At 39.4% G+C, this 21,275-nt stretch overlaps 1 protein-coding gene across 3 annotated transcripts in view; it reads left to right on the plus strand.

Moving 5' to 3' along the window:
- Window positions 1-6,919: 6,919 nt before the first annotated feature.
- Window positions 6,920-21,275, plus strand: part of GXYLT1 (glucoside xylosyltransferase 1) — a 52,067-nt gene continuing 37,711 nt past the window's right edge. The window contains exons 1-2 of one of the 3 annotated variants that reach the window (XM_019452469.2): window positions 6,920-7,205; window positions 16,340-16,432. In XM_019452469.2, the coding sequence (XP_019308014.1) occupies window positions 6,985-7,205; window positions 16,340-16,432 (314 nt within the window). In that variant the 5' untranslated portion in view covers window positions 6,920-6,984. The remainder of the gene's footprint in view (window positions 7,206-16,339; window positions 16,433-21,275) is intronic. The other 2 variants (XM_019452467.2, XM_019452468.2) reach the window with 2 other exon arrangements.

Consider the following 21,275-nt stretch of genomic DNA (forward strand, 5'->3'; position numbering starts at 1 on the left):
TTGCCTAAAAATGTAGTTTCTGCATGTTCTATGCATTGATGCTAAATGGTCTAGAAGTTTTCGTTTCCACTGAGGCACTTATTTTACTTAGTTTGCTTGGTCTGCAAATTACCTCTTCTGGAATCTTTTAAAGACCTGATACAGGAATTGGCAATTGATAGGAACATCTGTACTGTACTTTGAAAATTAACTGAAAACAGAAAAGTGAATGTATAAGGAAAAGGATAAACATAAAATGATACTTTGACTTATTGGCACTGCCCTCCCCTGCCTTCAACCACAGGCACCTTCCGTTGTCTGGAACAATGAATGTAGAAAAAATTGAAGTGCAGAAAAGTCATCAGTGACAAAAATAGCTGAGCAGAATCAAAAGACACTGAAGGTTACAAAATACAGGATGTGACCGATCATTTTGTGAAAGCAGAAGGAGAAGAATGCCCTCACTGGCTGTTGAGGGTAATAGAAAATACGCCTCAGCAATATCAAAGGCAAGGAAGGATAGGAACGGGAAAAAAATGAGGGAAGGGGTAGGAGAAAAACAAACACAGCAAAAATAGGAATTAGGCCATGGGGTGCTGGGATACAATCTGGGTGGTCATAGAGAAGAATCTCTAGGAAGGCAGAACAAATAGTAGCATGTCTGTCTCTGAGAACGTTTAAAAAACATGCTGTGATCTTCATAATGAGTCTAAAGTTTCAGCTATATTTACTAGGGTAGCAATATATGTGTAGTAACTTTAAAACCATTTTCTTCAAAACCAGTTGATTTTAAGAAGCTGTCATAGAGAAGTTTTACCTTGAATTATATGAACACTTTACTTTCCTGAGTGTACATTCCCACTAGCCCAGATAATTTAAAGGTTTTTAATGTGGCCTTTATATTTAGCCAGTGCAGATATTCCTGTCTTTATGGAATGGGCCCGTTCTGAAGCGCATGAAATGCCCTTAAAAGACCAGGTACTTTTATGGAAAAGTCAAGCAGAGCTCCGATAGGTTTCAGTGCTCTGGGACATGTTTCATGTTCTGAATCATTTTTCATTTTTGTTTTTTTTTTTTCTTTTCTTCCACAATAGTTGTTGTAGAGTGTAGCAACTATTTTACTATTGTAATACTTTCAGTACTTTCCTGATCTAGGTTGTCTTTATATCCGTATTCAGTGAACATTTATAGGGTATATTTTGTGTGCCCAGCACTGGGCCAGGGGTTGGTTATGAAGAGGACACAGATGTGGAGCTCACATCTTAGGATCTGTAAATAAGTAATTACAAAGCCATTACTGCAACAATAAAAATATGTAAGATACAGAAGTAGCAGAGGGAGTGCTTGCCAGTTTTTTGGTTTTTGTTTGTTTGGTTTTTGTTTTTTTTTCCCCTGGAAACTCAGTTTGGTCTAAGTATCCACTGCGAGTCCACACTAAGATGTTTGGATCTCCTCTTGACAGTTGCAGCTGATAATGTTGGGTGTCAATAGTAGTTTTCTAGCTCCCATTTCATTACTCCAACTTGGATTTTCAAAGTTTAAGACTTTAAGCCATGTAAGATTATCATTTTTTTCTATACTCCTTTTTAAAAATCAATAATCAGCTGAATGAGGTCTGCTGTTCCTTTTTGTGAAGATGATGAGGAAACATTACCCAGAATCTGAATGAAAAATTTTATTCGGACCTATTTCGGGAAAAGCTTTAATTTACGTGAGGAAATTTGCCTTTTTCTTATGGATAATGCAGATAATTTATTGATTGCCTTCCATTTCTGAGAAAAATCTAAAATTAGGCTTACTTTTAATCGAATGTAGGACTAATCGCCTGCCATGTCACTCTTGATCCAGATTTTCTAGATTCTGACACTGTGTTTTTCCTTGTATTCGTATAAAGTTCCTCAAATCTCGTCTGTATATAAGGCTAAACAGTAATACTTTTTTTTTTTAAAGTTAAAGAATTGCTTCATTTCAATATGTGAAGCTAAGCCCCAATGAGAACTTTTTGCGGTGAGGTCCCAGTGAAATGGATGCTTCTGCGATTGGAATTCCTGAGGAGTGGCAGGTCTTGAGCTTACATCTGGGATTAGATCTGCTGGTTTACCTGGAAGCAGGGAGTTTGAGTGAAAGCCACCATCTCACCCTCATGTTTCCATAACTCTTTTAGCAAGAGAATTCAGAAACTAAGGTGAGTTCCAAGATTTACTAACTTAGATTTTTTAATGTATGTTGTTTTCCCTATCCTCTTAATTTATAATAATAACAACAATGAAATGAGACTGTGTTTACTTTTGGAGTCAGCAAGATTGAGAAGAGTTGGGATACTGTGTAAAACCAATTTGGGAGAAGACTCCTACAGGACAAAATGGCAATGAAAGCATTTTTTTAAAAAAAAGGAAAGTAGGCTGAGTTCTCAGAAGAGCAAAATGATCTTGTCTTAGGACCAAGAGAATACATAAAAGTAAAAAAGAAACCAAATATAACAGGGCTGTCTAGTGATGCAATTACTTTATAGAAAGGAATATGGGTAACACGAATTCTGATTTTATTTTTCAACTAAGAACTGGACTTCTGAATTGTGATGGTATCAGAATTCTTAATTATTTTCAGCCTTCAACTTTTGATGACCTGGGTCAGGAAAAAGATGTTGCTATTGTTGTAATTATGACCTTGATTGATGGCAGCTTCTCAGTGAACTTGTGCATGCGTGTTTTAATTCCAATTTTCCTCATGACTAAATTTCCCTACAAATCTAGCTTTTAATTTTGCTGATACCATTTTAAAAAGTAGTAGATTATAATCTATTGTATTAATGGGAATGGAAGGTTCCTGAAGACTGAATGAGGGAGAATTACAGGGATGTTCCATAGCATATTCTTTACTCCCCTCCCTACTCTAGCCCCTCCATACTCTCCCTTCCTTGTGGATGGAAATGCCAGTCAATTCAGGGATCATATAGGAGCTAAGGTGTCCCCATTTATTGGTCTTCCACTGCCATGTTTTTGAATCATGTGGCCTATGAGTTTTTTGAGAATGAAGAGAAATGCTTGACACTTGCATCCTACTCAGTTCTACCTTTTCCTTACATTTACTGGTCTGAATGGATACCTAAACTGAAATACTTTCTGTTCAAACTGACAGTACTGTTTTCCAACTTCTTCCTCCAGTCCAACAAGGTTTCTAGGAAATGGACTGTGGAAAATGAGATTTCATTAGGGGCCTACTGGAAGAGAGAGTAGTTTTCACTTTTAGTCTGAGTTTCTGATTCTTTGTGCTCTGCACCTAATCTGACTTGAGTTTCACGGATTGTAAATTTTGTTTTAATCTCAATGAAGACCAGTCTAAGGGGTTTTCATATAACATGGATTTTTTTTTTCTTTTTCCTTTTACTTCTAATTTGCATCACTCAGATTAGCATTTATTTGTTCATAGTGAGACAGCATGATATAATGGAAAAAACAAACGTGTGTTGGATCCTTTAAGATTTCCATTTAAATTATGGATCTTCATTATTAGTGATGGGGTTAACAAACTTCTCTAAGTTTCAGGTTCCTTGTTTCTTAAAAGAAAATAACATCTAATTCATATAAGTGTTATAAGGATTAAATCAGATTTTGCATAGATCATTATAAACTAAAGTTATATAGAAAAGTTTTTGAAGTTTACTCTGAAAGGATATAGAGTTTACCTTTTCCCCAGGAAAATGATTTTTAAAAAAATACTAAAAGGTAGACAGAAATGGGATGGGAATGCTGAACAGAACCCTACATTTGCTATAGAGTGACTTTGAGAATATTTATGAAAAAAATAAAAACATTAAATATCAGTTATATATTCAAAATGTACTAGGAGCTGTAGGAATAATCAAGATTGATCTTTTGAATATAAAATTCTTGAAATTTGTATTATCCTGTATCTGAGAGTTTTCTAGATCATGGAAGAGGTCTCTATTTAAACAACAAACATTGCTACTTTTAAATTTCTTTTTGTCCACCTAAATTAACTTTTTGACAGGATGAAGGGAAGATGAATATTGATTAAAAATTTGTATATAGTCAGCCTTTCACTAGAGAATTAAGAGTGTGGTCTAGAGATGAAAAAGTAGACTCAGGAGTACATACATACAGTAAATGAAAGAAATACGTAACTGTTATGACCTCAAAAATATTTAAGTCATTTTCAATATTTAAAATTAATTTAAGAATATAAAAATATGCAGGTGTGCCTGGGTGGCTCAGTCGGTTAAGTGTCTGCCTTCCTTTGGCTCAAGTCATGATCTCTTGGTTTGTTGAGTTCGAGCCCCGCATCTGTGCTGACAGCTCAGAGCCTGGGGCCTGCTTCAGATTCTTTGTCTCCCTCTCTGTCTCTGCCCCTCCCCTGCTTACATTCTGTCTGTCTCTCTTTCTTAAAAATAAACAGACATTTAAAAATATATACAAAAATGTGTGAATCCTGGAAATGATCAGAAGGGCATGCACACAGCTCCTTATACTCCAAGACAGCCAGTTAAGACTGTGGGTAATACAAAAATATTTACTAATTTTGGAATGCCTTATATATTTTTTCAACAGAATTTCCTTTTTAGTTACAGAATTAAAAGGAACCTAAGGGGTGTGATATGGTCCAGAACCCTGATGTCAAGTAAACGGATGATTATTCTTCCAGATATGCTCTTCCCATAAATTGTTGAAGAATGAAAATTGCCATTTCAGTATTTTAACAATCTGTGGGTCATTAAATTATTATTTTTACTACATTTAGTTTCTTTGTTGAAATAGAGAACAATTGTGGTAGGCATCTCTTTAAACATCCTTGATCTATTTGAGTACTAGCTCTTACTCTAGTTTCTTGGTAATATAACCTTTAGTTTTCTCTCTCAAAATCTATTTTCCATTCTTACAACTGCTTTTGCGATCCATCTTTGTACTTCGTTGAGTTTATCTTTATTTCTCTAAGAATTGTAAGGTGTAGTAGAAGGATTAATTTATTATTGTCATCATTCTTACTTGCCTGTCATCCCTTTGAGGGCAGTACATTTTAGCCCCTTGTCTGGCATGTAGAATATATTCAATAAATGTTTACTGAATGAATAAGTGTATGTTTTAATTCTACTTACACATCTTGATAGCATGCTAGTTTTCATTTTTTTTGTCAGGTAAGGCAAGAAATTTCATCTTTATAGAGGAAACTGAGGCTTAAATTTCTTTAGTGCCTTTCCATGGTCACGAGCCAGCAGTGTTTTGTGTAGGGATTCCAAATGGAGAACTAGTGTTAAATTACATAGCATTTCCCCACTTTGATTCTCATGGCCAAACTCTTCAAAGCTCCAAATGCAATTTGAACAGTTTAACAGCATGATTTTTCTCCACGAGGTGTGTAAGTGTGTGTGTGTGTGTGTGTGTGTGTGTGTGTGTGTGTGTGTGTGTGTGTGTGTGTTTAAAGCCAGCTTCCTTTCCCTCACTTTTTGGCACTGCTTTCTGGCTCCAATCTCAATTTCTGTCCCAGCCTCCACACTGAGGCCAGAAACTGCTCTCTAAAAGGCAAATGTGATCATGTTACTTACTAATTTAAAAACCCTTCAGTGGTTCACCCACTCTGCTAGATTACGTTCAAACTTCTTGGCATACTAAACAAGGCACTCAAATATCCGGCCCCTTCAACAGTCTTATCACTCATCATACCCTCCCTTGCATTCACTTAGCTGGTGGTATCGAACTTCTCAGCTTCCCAGACACAAGAACCTGTTTCATTGATACCTCAGCCTGCAATTCCTTCCCTTACCCCACCCAAGACTCTGGGTCCATTTTTACTATGAAGTGTCTTTTGAGCATGCCCTCAGTAGAACTGATGGCTCCTTTCTGTGTTTGCCCACACCTTTACAGGCTTATATCCTAATGTCTGTATTCTAGTAGTACACATATTTATAAGTCCCACATATTTACTCATTGTCCCTTATTGACACTTATTTATAAGTCCCACTTAACTTACGAATTTATTTACTGTCCCACCCTATGCCCAGCTAGGTGTCTTTATACCTTTATACCCCAAGGCATAGCGCTTGGCACAGTGATGCTTTATAAATGTTCAACAAATGAATGGAGTGTTTATATGGCTGAAGAAGAGGGAGAAGAAATGGAAAGCTAAAGAGAAAGCCCTTTAGGGAGAATATTAATTGCTACGGACATGCAAATGATGAGTTGTAAAGAAGGTGAAAAAAAGATGCAATAGAGAGCACCTTAGCCGAACATGCCCGTAACAAGTTCACTGGGAGGCAGGATATGCATACTCAACAGCATTACGACGTAATTAAATATCTGGATGAAAATGGCTCGTAGAGTATTAAAGAAACTTAGAGGCTGGGGAAGTCCCTGCTGAGGAAGATGGAACTGAAAAATGGCTTAACCAAATAAATGCCTTCCAAGTGCAAGGCGTTTTTCGTGCGTTAAGCAGTTTAATCTTTGCCACCACCCTATCATGAGGATATGATCTCCGTTTTAGAGATGAAGAAACATGCTCAAGAGAATTTAAGTTGCTCAACGTCACAAACTACTATATGTTAGAACCATAATCTGAATTTGGGTCAGCTGTCTCCAGCGCCTCGTTTATTTTGCCACACTTCTCCTCTTCGGTTTGGAGCCACCAGGGTCAGGATTTACCTGCTCCGCATTTCTTCGGTGTTCGCCTCGGACTCCAGTGCGCCAAGGTCTCGCCCACTCATTGCGCCTGCGCGTCCCGCAGCTACCAGCTCCCCACCACCCCCTGGGAGGGGCCCACGGCGGCGGAGGCGGGGTCAGGCTAGCGGCGGGTTGTCAGCCCGCCGACGAAGGTGGTTGGGCGGGGCGAGAGGGGGGAAAAGAAGGAAGGAGGGGCGGGCGCGAGGCCGCGGCGGAGGAGGAACTTGTGGCCGCGGCTGCGCCGTGCTGTTCCCTTCGCTCCAGTTCGCCGGGCGGGCGCGGTGCGGCGCGGCGGCTGCGGCGGCTGAGGCGGCTGAGGCGCGGGTCCGGGGCGATGCGGCGCTACCTGCGCATCGTGGTGCTGTGCCTGGCCTGCGGCTTCTGCTCGCTCCTCTACGCCTTCAGCCAGCTCGCCGTGTCCCTGGAGGAAGGAGCGGGCGGCGGTGGCGGGAAGCCGCAGGCCGCAGCGGCTTCCTGGCTCGCGGGCGGCGGACGCGGCGGCGCGAGAGGGGTGGGCAGCGCGGGCCCCGCAGCGCATCCCGGCCGGTCAGACAGGTACGGGCTGTTCCCGGTCTGGGGGCCAAGGCCGGGAAGGGAGGAGCGGCGGGCGCGGGGACGCGGGGCTTGGCCTGGCCCGGACAGCTCCCCGGTCAGTGCCGCGCCACCCGTCCCCGGGCCCGCGCCTCCCGCTTTGCCGCCGTCCGTGACCCCGTCTCTCATTTCCCTCCTTCCCCTCCATCCGGGGGTAGCTCCGCCGGAGAGCACCCCATGCTCTTTGTGTTTGCCCTCTGACCCATTCCTTATGCGCCTTTAAAGCAGATAGAAATTAATTTTCAACTTTTAATTGACAGTTGCTTTTTTTTTTTTTTCCTTAAAGAATTCTTTGAAAGTAAAAGGTGCCCCACAAAAGCCTTCTTGCTGTTTGGCTAGTGGGAATTCCCTCTTGTTTCCATGGAGTTCAAGTTGAGATATTTAAACATCAGGCTGGCGCCCTAGTTCAATTTTTTCCCCTTCTCTTGAATGGGGCGTCCAATTTTTGTGTGTTAACGCCTACATTTTCATTATTAGTTAGTGAAATCTGGACAGAGCTTTTATGCGTAGTTTGAATTTTTCTTTAGGAAGCAATCGGTCTGTTCTGAAACTTACAGCCAGTTAAGAAAAATCAGCGATGCTTAACATGCTCACGTGTTTTGTGGGATGGGATATCTTTCTCTAAAAATCGGTGTTTGAAAAGAAGCATAGTGACTTACGTGGATTTGCACAAATCACTGCCAGAGTTGGAATCACCGTGAGATTTAAAGGAAAAAAGAATGCGACGCACTATGAATGCTTAACAAAACCTGAGCGTTTGCACTTCCTTGAAAAATAGCCTTCTTTATTTGTGAGCACCTCTCTGGGAATCTGGGAAGGACTCAGTGCTCCCTTAGTAAGAGGCAAAGGCTGCTTTGATACGGGAAAGCATAGGGTTGGTGAGACGAAGGAGTGCAGGTCTGCTGCAGGCTGTTTAACATTCTTCTGAGAGTTGATGGCCCCTTTCAAAATGAAAGGACGTTTGGGCAGAGGAGCAGCATGGGAAAGCAGGATTGTCATGTTTTGTACCCAATGATTTGATTGCAGTCTGGCTAATTCCTGACTATTCATAAAAGCAGAACTGCTTCCAGTCAGGTGTGGGAGAGGCAGTGAGTGACGACCTGAGTGAGCTCATGAAAAATGAGGCTCATGAAAAGCTGCTCATGGTCTATTATGTGATTGTGAAGCACTTAAAATTATTTCTGTATTGGGTAGAATTGTAAGGAAGCAACATTTTAATCAAAACACTGTATGAAATTGGACAGTCTCTACACCCAACGTGAGGCTGGAGAATTCTTAGATCTGGGTTCTTCATTTTAGATATTACTTATCTAAAAAAATTTTTTTTAATGTTTATTTTTGAGAGAGACACTGCACAGAGCACAAGTGGGGGAGGGGGAGAGAGAGAGGGAGAGAGAGGGAGACACAGAATCGGAAGCAGGCTCCAGTTCTGAGCTGTTGGCACAGAGCCGGATGCGGGGCTTGATCCCATGAACCACGAGATCAGGACCTGAGCCACCCAGGCACTCCTACATTTTTAAAGATTTCTCATAGAGTTTGGCCAGCTTTTTGACTACCACAGGATAAAGAGTAAGTGTCCATCTTTAACCTCTCTTCTTGTGTATAAATCATTTGACCAAGGTCCAGAAGACATCAGTAATTGGACCAGAATTGTATTCTTTGATCCTTCAGTGCTCTTTCTGTAAAGTTTCTGTGTGTGATAAGAATCTAGTCTGAGTAATCTTTCATCAGCGGAAAATGGGGTGTGAGGCAAGCAACATTTTTATTTGGTAGGACTCGATTGCCATTGCAGTCTTACTGTTTTGAAGCAGTCTTACCTGCAAGACTGAAACTATTAATTTCCTTCATTCATTTAAAATATGGGATTTAGGGGCGCCTGGATGGCTTAGTAGGTTGAGCGTCTGACTTAGGCTCAGGTCCTGATCTCATGGTTCGTGAGTTCCAGCCCTGAATCGTGCTCTCTGCTGTCAGTACAGAGCCTGCTTTGGATCCTCTGTCCCCCTCTCTCTCTGCCCCTCCACTGCTTGCGTTTTCTTCCAAAAATAAACAAACATTAAAACAACAAACATGGGGTCTAGGTTATATCCAGTAGGTTTTACTGCTCAGATCTTATGGAAAGTATTCATTGCACAAATTCCATGACAATAAAGTACTTGGAAGGGTCCTTCCAAGTTCTCCAAGTAAAATTTCTGAAATGATAAGAACAGGTTTTCAGTGAAATCTGTTAATTAATGTATCTGGTTTGAATCCATTATTTTGGTATTTAGAAAATGTGCAGGTCTTAGAGTCAGACAAACCTGTGTTCATACTCTCTGCTGTGAAACCTTGACCACCTCTCTATTTCAGTTTTCTCACCTGTAAAATGTAGGTAATAACTTACCTTAATTTTTAATAGAATCCTTAGTTGTCAGTGATTAAAATCCAGTACAACCAACTTAAGCAAAACAGTTATTTATTGGCTTACGTGGGTTGCTGGCAGGAGGAAAAATGAAAGGAAATGCCCGGGCAGCTCCAGGGACCTTAAGGACTAGGACTCTTATTTTCTTCACTGTAGAAAGGCTTTATTCATGAGCTCTTTCTTTGGGGTGTTTCTTCTCAAATCTCAAAAATTTCTAGGAAAAGGCTCCGGATTTTCTAGGAAATTTCAAAATTATAGGAATTTCAAAAATTTCCAGGAAGAGGCTTTAGATTTTCTGGCAATTTCTAGGAAAAGGCTCTGGATTTGTTTGTATCACATGTCCATCCAGGGACAAGTCAGTGTTGTCTAGGGTGGGGATCTCTGATTCTCAGGGTCTGTGTCATTTGCACATCCTTGTGGTGGACAGGATAACGTGAGTGGTGTTGGAGATGAGTGGTGTCTTACGAGAGGGGAATGCTGGCTAGGCAGAGGCTCTGCCACATAGAGAAACTCTCTCAAGCTGTTCGATACTGACGGACTCTTGGCTAAGGTATTCAATGTAAAGCAGTTATTATTATCAGACATCAGGACTTCCGTAGAGGGGATTAGTCTATTTTGTGACTTTACTCAGAGTGATTAAATTCTCACATTTCACTGATAAGTCTTGAGGGTGATCATCATGATCTCATCTTATTGTGGCTGTGTGGTGGTGTGAAGGGGGGGGGGGGATCAAAAAACTAGTAAACATTTGAGTGAGAACCATTTCTGGACCCATCATTCTGTTGGTATATAGTCCCCTCACTCTTTCAGATCTGGTTAGGCCATCGAGTTCTCATTTTTGCTGGTCTTGTGAATACTAGTAGGATATACTAAGCATCTTTAGGGCTTTGGAGCCAGACTCCAGCGTTGCCATATGCTTGGCTGTATGAACCTTGAATACATTTCCTCATCAGTTAGATTAGAGATAAGAGAATCTGTGATACTGGATTGTTTGTGAGAATTGAAATGAAGTAGTTGGAATAGGTTACTGAGTATGGTACCTGGCACAGTAAAACCGTACCTAATATGCTGATGGTTTCAGTCATTTAAAATTTTTTTTAAGAATAGAATCCATTTTCCTTTTTAATGTTTATTAATTTATTTTGAGAGAGAACGAGAGTGTGAGAGCAGGGGAGGGGCAGAGAGAGGAAGAGAGAGAATCCAGGCAAGCTCCATGCTCAGCTCAGAGCCTGACACAGGGCTCTATTGCAGCGAGATCATGACCTGAGCCAAAACCAAGTCAGATGCTTAACTGACTGAGCCACCCAGGTGCCCCTCAATCATTTAAATTTTAATCATTAAAAAAATGTTTTTTCTGACTTCTGGGAAAAATCCTGTCCTCAGGCCCCAGTCCAGACCTGTTTAAACCAGAATACCCGTTAGTGGGGTCTGGGAATCTATATTTTAGATATGTGCCCCAGGTTATTGTTACAAAACCAAATATTAAGAACCACTAATTTAGCTGACAATGGTTTGACCCTCTATTTTTAGTACAGAATTTTTTTTCCTTCTTCTCTGCAGTCATTTTTGAAGAGAGGAGTTCAGACAGTGAATAGTGAAACAAATTACTTACTAAAGCCACCTTCATCTTCTATAAAAGCAGTACGTTGCACTTGTGTTTTAGTTCATTGGCGATCGTACTTCACGTGGCTGTGAAGTGCTTAGCACAAACCTGACTAGTAATTAATTAAAATAATGGTCTGTGCTTTTGGAGGGGAAACTGATTAGGCTAACAACAAAAAATGTGAACTTTTTGATTTAGGAATCCTGTTTTAACACATTAAGGGTATTATCTGTGTTGTTCCTGTTGGAAATACTTCCCCCCACATATTGACTTAACCTGTTTTTCAGTGTATTGGCATTTCTGTGTATTCAAATTGGCAGTTCTTTATCATTTTCATTTTTGTCATGCATAGAAGAACTTTGTACTGGGGAGTTTCCCCCCCTTTTTTTAACATTTAAATTTGTTAAAATGTTTATTTTTGAGAGAGAGGGAGCGAGCATGAACAGGGGAGGGGCAGAGAAAGAAGGAGAGGGAGAATCCAAAGCAGGCTCTGTGCTGTAAGTGCAAAGCCAGACATGGGTCTCGAACCCATGAACTGTGAGATCATGACCTCAGCTGAAGTCTGATGCTCAACCGACTAAGCCACCCAGTGCCCTATAACAATTAAATCTTTTAATCCAGGGGTGGATTAAAATGCTCAGTTGATCGTCTAACTCTTGATTTCAGTTTAGATCATGATCCCAGCACTGTGGGACTGAGCCCTGCGTGGGGCTCCACACTAAGCGTGGAGCCTGTTTAAAATTCTCTTTCTCTCTCTCTCTCTCTCTCTCTCTCTCTCTTCCCCCCACCCCTCTGAGAGCTCATGTGCTCGCACGCACTCTCTCTCTGTCTCAAATAAATTAAAAAAAATTTTAAATCCTTAACCCAGTCCCCCCCCCCCCCCCCCCCCCCACCAGGAGAGGGTTGGGTACAATGGGAAGCTAACCTACTTTTGAAATGGATAAGTAATTGTTCATTGCCATTTGTATATAAGCAGTCCTTTCACATTGAGTATTCATGAAATTAGAGATTTGAGATAAAGACCTGACGTAGCTAGACATTGTTGTCTGGAGGCAATTTTTAGTTGAAAATGAGTGACCCAGGCACTGATCTTCAAGTAATGCTGATTTGTCAGTATCATGGGAATGGTCTCCTCTAATGTCACGAGCATCTCTGTTTCTCTTGCCACAGTCCCAGAGCAGGTATCTGTGCCTTGAAATTGCATGGGTGTCTCACAGCATTTCGTTCAGACTTCCACATTCTTTTGCTGGATATGCCCAAACTTATCCCTGACTGTAAGGTGTACATGGTTTTCACTAAAGCCTCAAGAGTATCATGGACATTTTGAAATGAAAAATACCCTTTCCAGTTTAAAATTATAGAAGACCTTCTCTTACTAGATTTAGGGAAACTTCAAGTTTGAGAACTGTTACTGTGGAGAGTATTATATAATTAATTAAATGCTCGGCTTAATCCCAAGCATGAAATGTCTCAGCTCTTCAAGTACTGAAATTTTGGGGAATTTTGTTTTTGATCTTTTTTATTTAAAAAAAATTTTTTTAAATGTTTTTATTTATTTTTGAAGGAGAGAGAGAGACAGAGCATGAGCAGGGGAGGAGCAGAGAGAGACACACAGAAGTTGAAGCAGGCTTCAGGCTCTAAGCTGTCAGCACAGAGCCCGATGCGGGGCTTGAACCCACAAATTGTGAGATCATGACCTGAGCTGAAGCCAGACACTCAACCAACTGACCCACCCAGGCGCCTCTATTTTTTAACTTTTAAAATAAATATTATTTCACAGGAAATTGCAGAGATAACCTTGTATCAGTCACTCCATTTCCCCTAATAGTGGGATCTTAATCTCTGTGAGCATAGTACAATACTAATACAACTGGAATATATGTGTTTCAATATAGTACAATATTGTAACCCCAGAAATTGACATTGTACAGCCCATAGACTATATTCAGATATCACCAGTTTTACATGTGTTCGTGTATGTATGTGTAGTTTCATGCAGTTTTATCACATATGTAAATTCGTGTAACCACCCACACAGTCAGGATACTGGACTGTGTTATTACCACAAAGATCCCTTGTGCTACCCTTTCATCATCACTTTGGAGACAAGCCACCTGGAACTAGAAACATTACACTATATGAAATTTGAGGAGGAGTCATAGTAAAGTTTATTTCAACTTCCTCTACAATGAAGGAGATTTGCTTTTATGGACTTCATTGATTTTTGGATGTCACTGTTTACTGAAGACATACCCACTTAACTCAACTTACAGTTTTGCCCCATTAAAATTAATCAGTTGAATTACCTCTTTGAAAATTGAACTGTATTTCTGATATTTCGTTTTCAATAATTTTAAGGAATAAAAGCAAAAGCAGCTAATAATTAGAACATGGATAACTACCTTTTCTTTCCCAGTATTTTTTAATATTATTTTTTTGTGGCCTAAAGTACAGTTGCTATCTGTCTCCATATTAGTTGTTTTTTTCTAATTTTTGCTTGTAATAACAGTTGCTGGTACGTAATGAGTTTCTACTCTCTATTTTAATCTTTGACTATTTTTTCATAAGTGAGAGAATGTAAGTTTGAGAAATAAGAAACATTAAATTATGGTACCTCTTGCCAGTAGCACATTAGTGTTTTATGATTTTTTTTAAATAGTGAGAGGCATGTATACTCCCTAGTGCATATTTTTATATTTCCATTAAAGAAAGACAGGAAGATATCCCTAAACTGTGTTTTCAGACATTGAGTTATGGTCAAGAAACTTACCTAAAACTTGATTTTTTTTTTCCTGCAGTTTCATCTGCATTAATTACTTTAGAGTGATTACATGATCTAGCAATTCCCCTTGTAGGTATATATGCAAGAGAATTGAAACATATGTTCAGAGAAAAATTGTAAATGAATGTTTATAGCAGCATTATTTGTAATAGCCAAAAGATGGAAAACAACCCAAATGTCTATAAACTGATGAATGACTAAACAAAATGTGGCATATCCATCCATTATTAGGGCATAAAAAGTATTGAAGTGTACTGATAAATGCTATAGTGGATGAGCCTTGAAAATAATTGGAGTCAGACTGAAAGAAGTCAAACTTGAGAGACCACATATTGTATGATTTCATGTACATGAAATATTCACAACAGGCAAATCTATAGAGACCAAAGATAGATATTGTGGTTGCCTAGGTCTCAGAGGTTGAAGAGTGCAACTGGAGGCAGAAAATGGTATTATTACATAATTTCAGTGGATAATTTTTATGGAAGAATTTAATTGGGGAGTTATTTTTCTTGAGACTTAATTTTCCATTTCCATTTTTCATTTCCATTTTCTACTCTTGTAAGGTTTAACAGGAGGACATGGAATAGCCAGATTAGTTATGGCCTTCCTGAAACAAAGGTGCACTGTAGGTGTTGAGTCTGAGTAAATTGTGGATTTGTTTAAAGAAAGCAGTGATAATGCCTGTATCTGAAAGATGGAGATACATGTTTGAACAAGTTTGTTGTGAGGCTTAAGTGGATGTGAAAGCACTTGACTCTGAAAAGAACTCTGTTGTTAACACCACCACTGAGCCTGTGTCTCATATGGAAAGGCAAGACTTAAAAAATACATAACTGTTCCTGGGAGGGGACAGATGTTCGTGGGTTTTACTGGTCTGCATATATTTTCTTTTTTCTTTTATTTCCTGCTTTTGCAGCCTTTTAAATTAAGATATGTTGGGCTTGAAAATGGTGTCTCTGTAAAGGTAAACCAAATTACAATGTAATTTTTTTCCATTGATTTTAAAATTCCAACTGGAGGTTTTTATGCAGGAGTATACAGAATTATTGAGGCGGCATTTTAAAAACTATCTGTGCCCCACCCTGTTCTCAGATATTCTGATTTAATGGGTCTGGTATGGGGCTCTCTGGGTGGTTTCCCTGTGCAGCCTGGGTTCGAGATCCCCTGCCCTAGACTGTTGGCATTTGTGAGGGGTGTGATCAGAGATCTTTGCAAACTGAAATTTCATCTTTTGCTGTAAAGACAGTAACCTATAATTGAATTTATAGCGACAGAAAACAAAGTTACATGGTGAGGCGGCATGAAATGACCTGGTTTAGAGACTCACTCTGATTTCATACTTGCTTTAGTACGCAGGCCTCACATTGCAGTGAATTTCAAATGAAACTATTGTTTTGGAAAAGAGTAACAATAAAAAAAAACAAAAACATACTTTTTGTAATGTGAGGTGTTGTAGCTGTTGTTGTTTAGCTCTGACCTGCAGTCTAAGCAGAAAGACTGTACTTATAACTTCAGTTTAGCTTGTGTAATATAGCAGAACGAAGATGATATAGATAATGAAACTGAGCCATGGATGTCAGCTTGATTTTTTTTTTTTTAATGTTTGTTTATTTATTTTGAGAGGGAGAGAGGGGGAGGGGCCGAGAGAGAAGGAGAGACAGAATCCCTAGCAGGCTCCGTGCTGTCAGTGCAGAGCCTGATGCAGGGCTCGATTCCATGAATCATGACATCATGACCTGAACTGAAATCAAGAGTCGGACGATTAACCCACTGAGCCACCCAGGTGCCACTTCCAGCATGATTTCTTACTTTTTCAGTTTAAAACACCATATAACTAACTTGAATTGAAGATTAATTTAAAAGCCTTCAAAGATCCTCTCTTCCCTTTTTGTCTCTGTGGCATTTTAATTGCTTCAGGATAAGCAAATATTTTGTTTAGCTGAAAAGGATTTTATTCTAGGGGGGATCTTGTGTAGTACACAAATGAAAATTTTAGGAGTATTCCCATATTTTCTGTTATCTGAGGAGGGGATTTTAATATGTTAGGAGTGTTCCTGATAAGGAATGGTTTTTCAGTCTGCAATATATTCTACCTAAAAGTTTTAAAGTCCTTTTTAAAATAATGGTATCTGAGTAAGGGAGAAATTTCCAAACTCCTCAAGTTACTTTAGCCATAATGAATTGGCAAAATTGGATTTGCAGTTTTGTTGCTGTAAAATAGAACAGTAAGTTATTGTGTTTTTAAGTAAATTCCTTGTTAGTTTTAAATCGAAATACTCACATAGGACTTTATTTCTGTCTTACTCTGTTAGGTGTAAAGATTTCTCTCTGTGTTACTGGAATCCCTATTGGATGCTGCCCTCTGATGTTTGTGGAATGAACTGCTTTTGGGAAGCGGCTTTTAGGTAGGCATCTAATATTTAATTGGTAGATCAGTGTAGGTAAGATTAGATAGTACATAGTAAATTTTTTACTGTAATAGGACATAAAAATGTTTCTTTTCCTGTAATCTAATATTGTCATATAAGCAAATAATTCATATTCTGTTTGGGTTTTCTATTTTTCCTACTTTGTAGTTGTTATCACTCATTTTTAGTACATACTGTGTATAAAATGCTCTAACTTTTTTTTAGGTGTTCTTAGGAGCACTTGTGATCTAATTTTAGGTAACTGGGTGACAAAAGTATTAAACAGGTGATAAAGATAGACTTCCATTGACATTTACAGCCATATATATGACATTTTTCTACTTTAAAGATGGTATGCTGAAAAAACCTTTTGTAGGTGGATGGGGACAACTAGGGAAGGATTACATTGGTTATTAGCAAAGATATTGAATATTGACGAATGAGAGGATAAAAATAAATGTTTAATGAAGGAGTAAGTTTTGATATGACATTGTTTATTGACCTTGCATGTTTGTCAATGTAGTTTGTCAGAGTAGTTTGGCTTTGTGCATGTCTCTGGATGATGAAGGCCTTAGATTCTGCTCTGTTAGTGAAAGAAGTGTTGACAGGAATGGTCTGTCTCCCCAGGAGACACTGAGGCAGGAGCCTGAGATGCCCTTACTAACAGTAAAATTTCTTTGTGATCCACCTGTTTTTATTGTCTTTATGATTCATTTAAATTTTAATTCTACTCATACTATTTGCTAGGCACGGTGCCAGGTAGTAAGAACCAGACTCTGAATTTAATTAATGTGGCTCCATCCTCCTGGAGCTTGCATTCTGACAGGAGCTTCACGCTAGTAAACCTGAGATTAAGATAAAGGGTTGACATGTTATAGCTGTGATAATGGGAGAAATGGGTGACTCATCAGGTGGGATCATCTTAATGCATCAGGGAAAGCTTCCTGTTGGGAGCGATTGCATGAGGAACATGGAAGTTAGCCAGGCTCAGGACAGGAGGTAAAGTATTCTAGGTGGGAAGAACTGCATTCTTAGTATATATTAGTAATATATATTTTTATATTCTTGTATTCCTAATACTTTATACATTCCATGAACAACCAGGAAGGAATCACTGAAATCCATTATTTTAATTACATCTCCTTGCTATGGAAAAGAGTGGGTGATTGAAATTCTAATACGAGTCAGTCAAATCAGATTATTAAAACTTTTAAAAACTAACTTTTGAAAGATGATATTGGAGTGCCTGGGTGGTTCAGTTGGTTAAGCATCTGACTCTTGCTTTTGGCTCAGGTCATGACCTCACCATCGTGAGTTCAAGCCCCGCATCAGGCTCTGTGCCTGCTTCGGATTTTCTGTCTCCCTCTCTCTCTGCCTCTCTCTCTCGAAAATAAATAAATAAACATTAACAAACTAAAGATAATATCACCCTTCACCTTGTTCATAATTTTGGAGAATTAGAGCTCCATATTTTTCAATCTTACAAAAATTTGCTAATGAATGGAGTACTGACAACCACGACTTTGCTATCTTGACTTATGACATAAATCTGCTCACTCTGGAAGCTGGGTGAGCTAGAAAACTTCTGTATACCCTGATTTACACAACCCAGGTCCTTTTGTAAGTTACAACATGAGTAATAATCTTCCCTCCTCCTCCACTGACAGCAAGAGTACACCAGGGAAGTTGATCTAGTCTGAATCCTGGAGCCTTATTACTCCTCTTTTGGCTTCTTCAACTCATTTTCCTAATGTTCTTATATCTTTACCCATTTTATTTTATATATCAAATCACTGGGTAAAATTTCTCAAACTTAGTTTCTTTTTTAAAAAATTTTATTTGAGAGAGAAAGAGAGTGCATGGGGTGGGAAGGGGCAGACAGAGACGGAGAATCGCAAGCAGGTTTCATGCTCTGCATAGAGCCTGATGCAGGGCTCAATTCCACGACCCTGCCTGGGATTATGACCTGAGCTTTACTTTTTTTTTTTTTTTTTTTAATGTTTATTCATCTTTGAGAGACACAGCAGGAGCGGGTAGGGGCAGAGAAAGGGGGACACAGAATCCGAAGCAGGCTCCAGGCTCTTAGCTATCAGCACAGAGCCTGACGCGGGGCTTGAACTCACGAACTGTGAGATCATGACCTGAGCCGAAGTCGGACGCTCAACCGACTGAGCCACGCAGGTGCCCCATGACCTGAGCTTTAATCAAGAGTCTGACACTCAGCTGACTGAGCCACCCAGGCACCCCTGAAATTTAGTTTCTTATTTAGAACTTAGGATCCCTCACATTTACTCTATTTGAACATGCAGGACAAGCCAAGCTGCCATATAATTTCCATATTGTTCTCACCGTACATTTCAGTATTTAAGTAACACTTTGTTTTTGCCTGACTCTCAGAGCTTGTCTGCCCATTTGGTAAAACTTCTTTGAAATTCCCCATTACTACCAACCTTAGGTCCACATGTAAATTTACCAGGCACCAGTGGGCCCTTAGCTGACACTGTTTTCTTCACAGGCCTGTCCCAACTTTCCCCTTTGGAATTCTTTATATTTTTATTTTGGTCAAAGCTTATCTGGGGGATTATTTCCTCCCAATTCATTTACACAGTGAACATAAAATAACATAAAAAAGAAAAATCGCTTTTGATGTGCACTGGCTTTTAGTAATTCATATCTACTAAGTTATTTCCTGACCAACTGAATGTGACACAGCAGCTCGTCAGCATGCTCATGGCTCTCCTGTCTCTTCTGTTCTTGAAACAAAACCAAACACAACATTTCTGCAACAGCTTGCGCTCAGTCCTTTTTTCCTCAAAGCATTCTTTGTTTACTCTGTTTCTCTTCACCAGCAAGACTTCTTCGAAGAGTATGTAGTGACTTTATGTCCTTAAACAACAACATAAAAACTTCACCCCTCAATCTGCCTGAGCAGCACTGGCTACCTGATGATCCCCCCAACACTGACCATGAAGTCTCCCTGACATCTGAATTGTTCTTCTGGGGCCCAGTCTTACATTTTTTTGTCCCTTGGATACTGGTTACCACTTCCTGTTGCTTTCAACTCTCAGTCTCTGTCAAGACCAGGGTCTCTGCTTCTGGACTCCTCTCCCTGTCCTGACTCCTCCACATTGATGTTCCTTAAGATTCTCTTCTTTTCCTTCCTCACTCCATGGATAGTCACAGGATAATCTTTTCTGAGCACCAGAATTGTTTCCAGCTGCAGTTTGGTCATTTTTGCCTTGCTGATTTGGATGCCTCAGACTCTCTTGTTCAAACCTGAGTTCATGATCTGGCTTCTCACACCTTCCCTCATCTGTGTCTTGTATCCTGGTTTATGCCTGACTTTCTTCATGTCAGTCCACACAGTCCACAGACTCTTCTACAGGTCTCCTTTCACCCTGTTGCTCCTGACAGCCTCTTGCTTCCTATTCCCTTAATTATCGTGCTCATCACTTCTTATACGACAGTTTCCCTTCCCACCTACTGCTTCTCCCTTCTCGGTATCCTCTTTGTTACTGTACTTGTGCATCTGTTGTGGTTGTGAATCTTCACTTCCAGACTGTTGACTCTGCAGATAGATACCATGTGGTGTTGTTCATCATTTAAGCCCCAACTGAGCAAGGTGCTTGGCAACCAGTAAATAACTGGTGATTTTCCCTAGCACTTCCACACTAACTTTGATGTTGGTATAGTGAGCTTCCTTAGCAATCTCGATTTTTTTTTTTCTATTTAAACAGTTACCATGCTTTCTGATTAACTCTTTTAAAGTTCTCATTTTGCAATAGGCTATAAATTGTGTGAGGGCAGGACTGTGGCTTTCTTGCTTATCCCCAGTATCTAGCACATGAAAGAAGTTCAAATATTCATTAAAGAGAATGAATTATATTCATTGTGTTCTAGAAATTATGTTCTGAATTGTGTTCTAGAAATTATGGATTTAAGCCTGCACCAGCATTTTGTGAATATACTGGTGTCACCATGACACTATTGGGAGTTATAAGTTAACTATTTTTTAAAAATGTTTATTTATTTTTGAGGGAGAGAGAGTGCATGCACAGGAGGGGCAGAAGGAGAGGGGAGAACAGAGGATCCAAAGCGGGTTCTGTGCTGACAGCAGAGATCCTGATGCGGGGCTCGAACTCCCAAACCATGAGATCATGACCTGAGCTCAAGATGGAAGCTTAACCAACTGAGCCACCCAGGCGCCCCATAATTTTACCATTTATTAGAGTAAAATGATAGATTGTTACTGATTTATGTTTTGTTATTTGTTGAACATATTTCCTTATTTGTTTAGCTTTCTAATCTTTTGTTGTATATACTTCCTGTATTGATATTTACCTCTTACATTTTTAACGCTTATTTTATGATCTCTTAGGCTGATTTTGCCACTGATTACAAATATCTTCCTAGTTTCATTTTTTATTTTGGTTATTTCCTTAAGTGATCTCCCCCTCCCCCTTTTTTTTAAAATACCTCTAGGCCGAACGTGGGTCTTGAACTCAACCCCAAGATCAAGAGTTGCATGTTCTACCTACTGAGCCAGCCAGACATCCCTAAGCAATCTCTTAATTTTAGTATTATTAAAGAATCTGTTTTATTGTACTAATTTTTTTGTGTCTTGAGCTTTTAAAATACTTAATTTTTATGGTGGAAATTGATTTTCAACTTATGGAATCCATGGTTACAAATGAATTTTGTTATATGTATTACTTTGAGTGGGCCATGCTAGTTTTAGGAGCCATATTTGTACAGATTATTTAAAATTATATTTTAGCAATTAATACTTAAATTTCATGTTAAATTTTTAGATTTTCTTTTTTATGCTATATGTAAAACC

Source organism: Panthera pardus, unplaced genomic scaffold, assembly GCF_024362965.1.
Source record: "Panthera pardus isolate Hobbes unplaced genomic scaffold, ASM2436296v1 HiC_scaffold_6, whole genome shotgun sequence".
In the NCBI taxonomy this organism is placed as follows: domain Eukaryota; kingdom Metazoa; phylum Chordata; class Mammalia; order Carnivora; family Felidae; genus Panthera; species Panthera pardus.